General features: G+C 61.0%; 1 protein-coding gene across 1 annotated transcript; it reads left to right on the top strand.

Moving 5' to 3' along the window:
• Window positions 1-708: 708 nt before the first annotated feature.
• LOC128903476 (olfactory receptor 14J1-like) lies at window positions 709-1,629 on the top strand (the record flags this gene model as incomplete). The annotated part of the gene is made up of 1 exon (XM_054187489.1): window positions 709-1,629. A coding segment is annotated over exon 1 (921 nt), but the record flags the coding sequence as incomplete, so codon positions are not given.
• Window positions 1,630-10,659: the final 9,030 nt, after the last annotated feature.

The raw sequence follows: 10,659 nt of genomic DNA on the forward strand, positions 1-10,659 counted from the left end.
GGCTGGTCCTGCTCAGTATAGAAATGGGGGTTGGCCGGGCAGCAGGAATCCGTGTTCGCTGTTCGGGATGGGCATCAGGGGGTAAGCAATTGTACTGCATCACTCCTGGCTTCCTATATTCTTTTAAAATGATTGTTAGTTTCTTTCCCGTTACTGGTCTATCAAACTGTCTGTATCTCAACCCATGAGATTTTTATTCCTTTTTCTCCCTCTTCTCCCTATCCCTCTGCAGGGGGTCGGGGGGCAGTGAGTCAAGAGCTGCGTGGTCTTTCCCCCCACAACAAGGCTGAGGAGTGAGCTGGCTCTGCTCATGTCACTGCAGTTTGAGGACGACCAGGAGTTTCCTTGAGGTTTTCCTGCAGGAATATGCTGAGCAGCTCCTCTGCGTTACGAGTGGATTACAGATGAGGTAACTAGTGAATGGCAGAAGCTGTAACCCCTTTCCCCAATCCCCGTGGCTGTGGAGCAGGGATGACTCCTTGGGAGCCCACAAGCAGAGCTCTGCTCCTCACAGCACACTTGGCCAGCAACAATGAGAGCTCCAACAAGGGCAATGCAGAAAGCTCCCGCAAAAAAGGACACGGGCAAAGTGTGTTTCCGCAGCTGGGGTTTGGAAGGGCAGGCAATGGGAAGAGATTTGCTCAGAGCTGTCCTGACTTGTGAGTGGGCTTTCCTCCTTTGGCAGTACCTCGGGAACAAAGGGATGCGATGTCCAACGGCAGCTCCATCACCCACTTCCTCCTCCTGGCATTCGCAGACACACGGGAGCTGCAGCTCTTGCACTTCTGCCTCTTCCTGGGCATCTACCTGGCTGCCCTCCTGGGCAATGGCCTCATCATCACTGCCGTAGCCTGTGACCACCGCCTCCACACCCCCATGTACTTCTTCCTCCTCAACCTCGCCCTCCTCGACCTGGGCTGCATCTCCACCACTCTGCCCAAAGCCATGGCCAATTCCCTCTGGGACACCAGGGCCATCTCCTTCTCGGGATGTGCTGCCCAGGTCTTTTTCTTTGCCTTCTTGATCTCAGCAGAGTTTTATCTTCTGACAATCATGTCCTACGACCGCTACGTTGCCATCTGCAAACCCCTGCACTATGGGTCCCTCCTGGGCAGCAGAGCTTGTGTCCACATGGCAGCAGCTGCCTGGGGCAGTGGCTTTCTCTATGCTCTGCTGCACACAGCCAATACATTTTCAATATCTCTCTGTCAAGGAAATGGCCTAGACCAATTTTTCTGTGAAATCCCCCAGATCCTCAAGCTCTCCTGCACAGACTCGGACTACCTCAGGGAAGTTGGGCTTATTGTGTTTGGTGCCTGTTTATTCTTTACGTGTTTTGTTTTCATTGTGGTGTCCTATGTGCAGATCTTCAGGGCTGTGCTGAGAATCCCCTCAGAGCAGGGACGGCACAAAGCCTTTTCCACGTGCCTCCCTCACCTGGTCATTGTCTCCCTGTTTATCAGCACTGCTGTATTTGCCTACCTGAAACCCTCCTCCATCTCCTCACCATCCTTAGATCTGGTGCTGTCAATTCTGTACTCGGTGTTGCCTCCAGCAGTGAACCCCCTCATCTACAGCATGAGGAACCAGGAGCTCAAGGGTGCCCTGAGGAAACTGATTGGACATTTTTTCATCAGCCATAGACTGTGTACCTTCCTCTGCAAAGGATTCCCTGTACCTGGTGTGACAAGCCTTCACTATTCCTCCCCTCCTCCTTAACTTTTCACCTCTCGTCTGTGACACAAAATATTTCTGTAAATGAAGAGTCAGGCGCTCTGTGTGTTTAAATAAAATACATGAACCAGCTAACACTTCCTTTTCTGAGACCCATCAGCAGCAGGGCTGAATGGATGGGAAATGAGAAGACCTTTCTGGCTGCAGCAGCCTGGGGCAGGCTGTCCCAGTGCCACTCTGTCACTGGGGCGGCAGGAGCTGCCTGAGGGTCCCCAGGGCCAGGGCTCTTGTACTGGGCTGGGGAGAGGGGATGGCACAGAGGGGCTGCAGACCCCTCAGAATATCCTGGGGAGGAGGACACAGGGGCCTACTGACTGCCTTTGCCTTGTGCCCACATGCCCCCCATCTCTGGGGCTGACCCTCCTCTGCCCCCCAGCAGCTGCGGTGCCCTTCAGGGGGGCTGTGGCTGTGGAGTGAGTGCCCAGAGCTCTGCAGCACCCTGGGGCAGGCTCTGCTGTTGGGCCAGCGCAGACTGGGCTGGGATGGAGAGAGGGCAGGGAAGGTGGCAGAGCTTGGAGGGAGCTGGGCTGGGCTGGAAAGTGCCCAGGAGGGAAAATCCTCGGAGTACGGCTTGTACCGTGTGACCATGCGGGGTGAGGGCTCACACCAGAGTGTTTGTGGTGCAGAGCCAGGGCTTGTGGAAAGGATTAAAGCCAGGCAGGTGCAGGAGAGAGGAGGCTGCTCTGTGCCCCTGGTGGCATGGACAGCCTTTCTTACCCACCGGTCTGTCTCACCGACCGTTTCCAGCACTGGTTGCTCACCCCAGGTTTACGGGTGAGTGCGACTGCGAGGCCATCTTCATCCTCCTGCTGGGCTCAGTACCTGGATCAGGGGAACATCCAGCCCTGCCCGGGCTCTCTCCTGGCCCAGACCTGGAGCAGGGCTGTCTGCACAGCCCCATGTGGGACATGGCTGGTACTGGGGAGGGGTCGGGTGCTGGGGGAGCTTCCAAAATATGATGCTCATGGGGAGGTGGGACAAAGACGACTGCCCAGGTGATGGTGCTGGGGGCCTTTTACCCACCCCTGAATGCACACTACTGTGTGGTGTGCCTTCACAGCAGGGCTGTGGGGCCGTGCATTGGGCTCCTGGGGTAGGGACAGGTCATTGAGAGGGACCATGAAGCAGCTGCCCAGAGGTGACAGCAAGGACAGGTTACACAGAAGGAATTCATAAATTGCCTTTGTTGTGGAGGTATGCTTTAGGGAACAGCAAAGCTCGCCTGGAGTTGGTGGCTGTAAGAAGAGTGAAGAGCAAGAAGAGGAGCTTTGGTCGCTCATGAGAGACCAAGGCTGAACATGGAAAATGCAGGGCGGCTGCAGAATGGGGAGGGGGATTTCATAAGAGCAGACACAGGTGCGGCTGAGGGACTCAAAGGCTTCTTTGCCTGAGTCTTCACTGAAAAGGTCTCCAGTCCTTTGTGACCAGGGAAAGGGTTCAAGGAGGAGGAGAACATGTGTCAGCAAGAACCTCAGGAAACGCAGGAAGGGCCAGTGCCAGTTTCTGCCCCTGCAGGGGACTCACCCTCTATCACTGAGCTCCTCTTCTCTAGCCCAGGAGAAAGCATGGTGGGAAGATGCTGAAGAACCTTTCCACCTGATGGGTGCAGGAGGTGATGTACTGATAATCCCATTGCCCCTCACAAGCCCACCCCCTGGCTGCTCCTGTTACCATCACTACAGGTGTAAGGTGATCAGCAGACTGATCTTGTCTGACTGACAAGAGCTTCAGCCGCAGACTTTACTGTTCAAGAGGGTTGTGGTGGGTGACCCTGGCCAGCAACTAAGCACACACCAGCCACTCGCTCACTCCAGCCCCAGCACAGAAGGACACAGGAGAGACATTATAGGGCATGACTTCTCCCTTTGGTCTTCTTGGTCCCTAACGGCACACGGCAGTCCAAGGCAAACTGAGAAACAGGAAGGCGGCCTTGATGCTGTGCAAAGCCCGGTTGAGAAGCAGCTAAACCTTCAGTGAGTTATCAGCCATGTTTCAGTCACACATCCAAAACACAGCAGCGTACAGGCCGATATGAAGAAAATGAACTCCATCCCAGCCAGACTGAGTAACGGTAGAGCTGGGAGAGTTGAGTCCATAGACTAAGGCCATTAGATCTGCATGAATATATACGTATATATATACCTGACAGGGGAAAGTGGTGGCAATTCATTGGAACCTGTAAGATGTGGGCATGGCATAGATGGTCTGGAATAAGGGGTGGATAATGTCCTGGTTGCGGCGGGGACAGGGTTAATTCTCCCCAGGACACAGGTATTCCATGCCATGTGAGCCATGCCCACCCTGAGCTGCCGGGGGAGGGGGCAGGACATCTCCGCTTGGAGTGGGCTGGGGGGCCTGGGTCCGATCCGGGAGCGGCGGGGAGCGTGGGTTCCGTAATCGTGTTTGTACATTCCTCTGTCCGTGTGATTGTTGTTGTTTTCTTGTTCCCTTTGCTGTTCTGTGAAACTGCCTTTGTCTCAACCCAAGAGTCTTGCCTTTTTTCTTCCAATTCTTCCCGTATTGGGAAGGCCCGAGTGAGCGGCACGTGGTTCTTCGTTGCCGTCTGAGGCTAAAGCATGACAGTGGGCTTCTGGAGTTGCTGATGAACTTCTTGGAAAAAGGGACAAATTAGGAAGAGCGGAGCACTCCTGCTGTGCAGAATGGCTAGGTCCCAAAGAGCAGCTGTCAGCGTGGCACAGAGATCAAGAAACATTCCTGTGTTGGGAGGAGAGGGAGAAGTGGCTACATGGCCCTGCTCGCCCCATCACCCCCATGGGGCTGGTCCCACCACATCGAGTCCCAGCATCAGGTTGTTCTTGTCTGCTTCCACCTTCGCCATGAGGGCGTCCACTCGGCGGTGGGACGGGTGACAATGGACAATGCAGCGTCCCCGTTGGTAGGTGGCTGCGGGGGGCGGGGCATCGCCTAGCAACAGGGGACGCTGCCTTGTCCCTTGTCACCCCTCCCGTGTTGGTGTGACCACTCCGCTGCGAGGAGCCAGCAGAGAAGGAGGAGGAGGAAGAAGAGGAGGAAGAGGAAGAGGAAGGCTTCAAGTTCCCATCCCTTCCAGCCATCCCGGGCCCCCCCTCAGGCAGAAAGGTTCCCATCCCCCTCAGGTGCCTCCATGGCTTTGGGCAGGGCAGCAGCCATGGCCCAGCTCAGCCTGTACCAGCTGCTGGACGAGGCCATCGGGACGCCCGAGCTCGGGGCAGTCAACTTCATGGCGCTGCGCAGCCTGCTGCTCGCCATGCTCGGGCACCTGGGCCTGCAGGACCTGCCTGCCCAGAAGCAGGGGGACAGCCTGACCCTGCTCTGGGAGGGGGACCAGCCTGCAGAGGCACCCCCTGTGCTGGAGAAGGAGGGCGACAGGGCCCAGGACAGGGGGCAGCAGCCCCAGGAACCGGGGCAGTGGCTGCCTGGGAAGGACTTGCTCCAGGAGAGCACGAGCAGCCCCCCGCTGGCCTCCGTGGCCACCGACGTGGGCTGGATGAAGGACAAGATCAAAGCCAACGAGAGCGGCATCTCCAAGGTAGAGGCTCTTGCCCATCCCCTGGCTGCTCCCCTGCACGACACCCCATCCTCCGGGGTCCAGCCGCCGTTGTGCTGCCCTTAGACCAAGGGCTGGTATAAGCCTGAGCTGAGGGTGGCACGTGGGGCTTCAGTGAAGGAAAAGGGTGAAGTCTTGGGGAGGAAAAGCTGGGGCTGAAATGCTGCTCCGCTTGCTCTGGGTCTTCCCCACGTTGCCGTCAGCCAGTTCTGGTGGGGCCGATACCCAGCGAGTCCCTGGTGCCCTTGGCTCCCTTGGATGGATGCTCGGCACCCTGGAGGTCCGGCCTCACCACCCTCTCCAGCCCTCTCTTCCCCGCTCCTGACCTTCAGCCAGTGCCGCATCCACTCCTGGGGCAGCTGAGAGGCTCCATCAGCACCTCATGGGCCTCATCTCCCACCGCTTCCCAAGGGGTAAAGCCGGCACTGGTGGGGACCGGAGAGGGGCTGCAGCGGCTCTTTGCCCTTTGGATGGGCTGCAGGGATCTCACTGGGAGCCTGGCAGGGGCAGCGGGGCTGGGGGCGTCCCTGCTGAGCTGGGCTGTGCAATGGGCCCCCCCGGGGCAGGGGTGGGGGTCTCTGGGGAGCTGCTGCCCCATCTCAGCCCTTGAAGATGTGATGGATGGGACGTGCTGCCCGCGCTGCCCTGCCAGCCTGGCACTGCCCCCCGGCTCTGGGCAGGCCACAGCGGCGGCAATGGTCCTGGTCCCCAGGGACCCTCTCCTGGGGCTCACCCCCACACCCCTTTCTGCCAGGCCACAGCTCTCTCCGAGGAGCTCCTCCAGGAGATGGGCGCAATGAAGGAGGCGCAGTCCCACCTGGAAGAGGAGCTCCGGGCCATGCAGGAGGCCCTCGGCTTGGTGAGCTGCCGCCAGTGCCCCGAGAGGGAGCTGGACCCTCGCCCCCTCCCTGCCCCTCTCCCCATCACCACCCCAGCCCCTGCCCCGCGGCCATCAGCCCTCCCTGTCCCCCAGCAGGAAGGGCACCAGGAGGGCAGAGTGGGAAGGATGTCCCAAGGAGGGCAGCAGGGCAGCTCAGCCACCCCCACCCAGACCTCCCCACCCTCTGCTCGCCAGCACGGCCCCAGGGAGGGTACAAATGGGCACCGCTGCCTGCAGCTCAGGCTGGGGCGAGAAGGAACTGTGGCCATCACCCAAAGGGATGCTCAGGCGCTTTGGAACCAAAGAGCCATCAAAAAAGACACCTGGGGGCTGGGAAGGAGGGCGAGAAAGCTCTGCCCCCGGCACCACAGCCACAGCCCCCGGGCACAGCCCTTCCCAGCGCCCCTCTCTCTTGTGCCCAAGGCAATGTGGGGATGCTCCTTTGCAATGCGCTCCCACAGCCAGACTGGTGTCCCTGTCCTCTCCCTGCTCCAGGGGAAACTCCAGGACGCCGCCAGCCAGCTGCCAGGCCCCCCTCACAAGAAGTGTCGTGGTGAAGTATGGCCGCGGGGGGTCCTGGATCCTGCACTGAGACAGGAGGTAGCTGTGTCCCCAGCTCCCCTGGGGGGACCATCCCTCCTGTGCTGGGGCATGGTCCATGGGTGGTGGGTGCTGGGCAGTGATGCTGGGGGGTCCTGTCCCCGAGGGGGCCGTCCCTGCCAGCTACGTGGCCGGGCTGAGCCCTTGATGCCTTCCTTCCCCAGAAAAGCCTGAAGGAAATGCGGAGCCTCAGCCCAGTCCCGGAGGAGGTGCGCAGCATGGTGGGCTGGGAGGTGCTGGGGGGTGGCTCGCCTGGCGGGCAGCGAAGCAGAAGCGGGAGGAGGAGGGGGCAGATCCCAGCATTTGGCACTGTGAGATGGTTTCCAAGTCCCGCCGGGGGCTGCTGCTCCTGAAACACCAGCACAGCCCCTTGGGCTGGGAAGCGGGTCTGGGCAGCAGGCCTGGAGCACTGAATGCCCTTGCTGGAGAGCTAAAGGCCTCGCTGCCGTGGCCCGGGGAGTCAGGCAGGGTTTGCCGCTCCCCAGGCTCGACTGCTCAGACGCTGCCGGCCCAGAGGCCAGCAAAGCACTAAGGGGGCTGGGGAGGTTGCGGGAGGCTGTGGCCGTGGGCCCCGGGGCTCTGTGCGGGGGGGGCAGCCTTTGCCTTGGGGCTCTCGTGGTGTCCTTGAGTTTGGCCCCGGGAGGCGGTGCCTTGGAGACAGGCAGTGGGGACATGGCGGGGGGGCCTGGGCTCTGTCCTTGCCGCTGCATGGCTGCCTGTAACCCTGCTCCCCTTGGCCTCCTCTTCCCAGGAGGGCAGTGGCAGCCTTTCTTCCCCCACCGAGTCCCCCCAGGCGGACGTGGACACCCAGCACGGGGCAAGCTCCGTGCCGGGGACGGAGGAACCAGGGCCACAGCCTGTGCCCAGCACAAGCAAGGGGGCTCCCGGGACACAGCCTGGCTCTGAGGAGACGCAAGCAGGGACACACAGAGCACCAGTGAGCCCTGAGAAGGCGGCAGGCGCTCCTTCAGATGGGAAGAGCATGTCTGATGCCAGCGCCACAGCCCCCAGGATGCAGCCAAGGTCCCCTAGCACTCAGAGCACCACACAGGGGATGGAGCCAGGATCCCCCAGCACCCAAATCACCACCCCGGACATGCAGCCAGCATTCCCTGGCATGAAGACCACCAGCCCAGGAAAGCAGCCAGGGTCCCCTGGCGCCCAGAGCACCACCCCAGGGATGCAGCCAGGACCTTCCAGCACCCAAATCACCACCCCAGGGATGCAGACAGCGTTCCCTGGCACCAAGACCACCAGCCCAGGAGAGAAGCCAGGGTCCCCTGGCACCTGGACCGCCACCCCAGGGGTGCAGCTAGGATCCCCCGGCATGTCCCATTTCCAAGAGCCAGCAATGCCCTGGGGGTCCTCAGCCTCCAGCAGTGCCTCTGGCCATGGCATGGAGACGGTGGAGGCTCTCGGCCAGTCTGGGCAGCTTGGCCAACCGAAGGAGCAGGTGGCCCACCCGGAAGCCACCAAGTCAGACTACGCCGAGCGTGAGCAGACGCACCTGCTCTTGCCGGAGGGAGGTAGGAACCCTGAGGGGGCTGGTGGGGGGTGTTTAGCGTGGGAACACCCTGGGCTGGGGGCTCATCGTGCTCAGAGGCTGGCCCCAAGGGCGAGACCCCCTCACTGACAGCATGTCCCCTTGGACCATGTCCCTCTAGATGACAACAGCATCGCCCTCCGGGGTCAGGTGTCCTCCCTGCAGAGCCTCGCCAGCGAGCTGCAGGAGGTGAAGGAGAAGGTGAGCCGGTGGCAGTGCCCGAGGGGGCTGCAGGGATGCCAGGGGGGATATGGAGAGGGAGGGGACAGCCAAAGGGCTCCCCCTGCAAAGGGACAGCACGGGGTGCCATGGCCTGACTCTGCCACCACCGCCGTTCCCAGATCAGGCAGCTGGAGGATGCCCTTGGAAAGCTGTGGGTGGCTGGAGCGGACTGGAGAGCAGATGGCAGCGACCAGATCGCCCTGCAACTGGGGTAAAAGGACGGGAGAGGGTTTGCTACCCCACGGGGCTGCAAGGGAGCGCAGTGGCTGGGAGCATCCCAGTTTGGGGGGTGAGGGACACCCCCCTGAGTGGCCCCGATGAGGCTAAGCCTGCCTGTGCGCCCATCTTGCTGGCCAGGTCCATGCTGCAGGAGACAAAGCAAGAGGTGTTGGAGCTGAAGGAGCTGGGACTGGAAGACTTAAAGCGAGAGTTGTTGGAGCTGAAGGAGCTGGGACTGCAGGAGTTAAAGCAAGAGGTGTTGGAGCTGAAGGACCTGGGACTGCAGGAGTTAAAGCGAGAGGTGTTGGAGCTGAAGGACCTGGGACTGCAGGAGACAAAGCAAGAGATGCTGGAGCTGAAGGACCTGGGACTGCACGAGATAAAGCAAGAGGTGTTGGAGCTGAAGGACCTGGGACTGCAGGAGACAAAGCAAGAGGTGCTGGAGCTGAAGGACCTGGGACTGCACGAGATAAAGCAAGAGGTGTTGGAGCTGAAGGAGTTGGAATTCCAGAAGATAAAGCGTGAGCTGAAGGAGCTGGGAGAACACCAGGACATGACCGAGGCCACGCTGAAGCAGCTGGTGACAGAGGTGGCCGAGCTGATGCAGGCTCAGGTGAGGTCTAGGGGGAGTGCTCCCACTGCCCGCCGGCTGGGTGGGGGGGTCCTGGCAGGGTTCCCGGCCACGGCCCCTGGCCGGCTGCAGCCATCGAGCCTCCACAGCACCTTGGCTTGTTGGCTGCATCCATTCCATCTCAGAGCCGATCCCTTCTCCCCTTCCTGCAGCAGGACAAGCTGAAGGCGATGGAGAGCGCAGGGCAGGAGCAGGCAGAGGCGCAGGCAGCATGCCCTGCCTGCTGTGGGGACACCGGAGCGCAGGTGGGGCAGCTCCTGCAGCGCTACGAGAAGCTCCAGGAGGTGGTGGACTCCCTAATGTCCCGGCGGGCAGTGGGCAAGGTGCCGAGGCAGCTGCCGAGGCAGAGCCAGGTAGGGAGATGGCGGCATGGGGGGCTTGGGAGGGGGCTGCCGGGACTCCCCTGGCTGGTCGTGCTTTGCTGTAACGTGGGGGACCCCTCGCTGCTCCCCACATTGCCTTGTACAAGTCAGCAGCACGGAAGAAAATGAAAGCCTTGGTGCAAATGTCCTGCTGGCACCGAGAGCCTTTGGCCAGCGGCCAAGTAACCTGGCTCTGTCCCCACGGGGCAGCCAGTCCCCCCTTGCACAGCACCGCCCTGTCATCTTCCTCCCTGCAGCAGGATGAGGAGGTGCTGAAGCGCGTCCAGGCCACCCTTGTGCAGGTGCAAGGCAGCTACGAAAAGCTCAGCTCCGTCGTGGGGAACCTCCTGCGTGACAGTCAGCGGCAGCAGCAAGATACCAAGGTGGGTGGCTGAAAGCCCCACGGGGTCAGAGCATCCTCCAGGCAGAGCCTGGGCACCAGCAGGGATTTGTCCCTTTCCCGCAGGTTTTTAAGGGGGGTGGGAGATGGACGGGGGGTGCTGAGCTGGCCGGGAGGCAGCTCCGACGCTGCCGTGGCATCATGGGGTGCTTTCTGTGTTGGCAGGCTCTGTTCCAGTCCCTGGAGAAGCTGGTGAAGGGCAAAGCGGACAAGAATGACCTGATGCTGGCACTCGATGTGGTATGGCCTGGAGGGTCCCCAGCACCAGCCAAGGGGGTCCCAGGCAGGGTGACAATCACCCCTTGTCCCTTGGGTGCTTGGTGGCAGCACCTGCCAGGGGGAGGGAAGATTTCCAGACTGGCTGCGCGTCCCTCGCCAGGTCCCTCTGTCTCCCCACGGGTCCCTTTGGCGGCTGGCACCAACCCCATGGGGGTGATGGGGCAAGCAGGGCCACGTAGCCACTTCTCCCTCTCCTCCCAACACGAGCTGGCCCTGCCTAGGCTACCTTCGTCCTTTCCCCA

Source organism: Rissa tridactyla, unplaced genomic scaffold (assembly GCF_028500815.1).
Source record: "Rissa tridactyla isolate bRisTri1 unplaced genomic scaffold, bRisTri1.patW.cur.20221130 scaffold_37, whole genome shotgun sequence".
NCBI classification, from domain to species: Eukaryota; Metazoa; Chordata; class Aves; order Charadriiformes; family Laridae; genus Rissa; species Rissa tridactyla.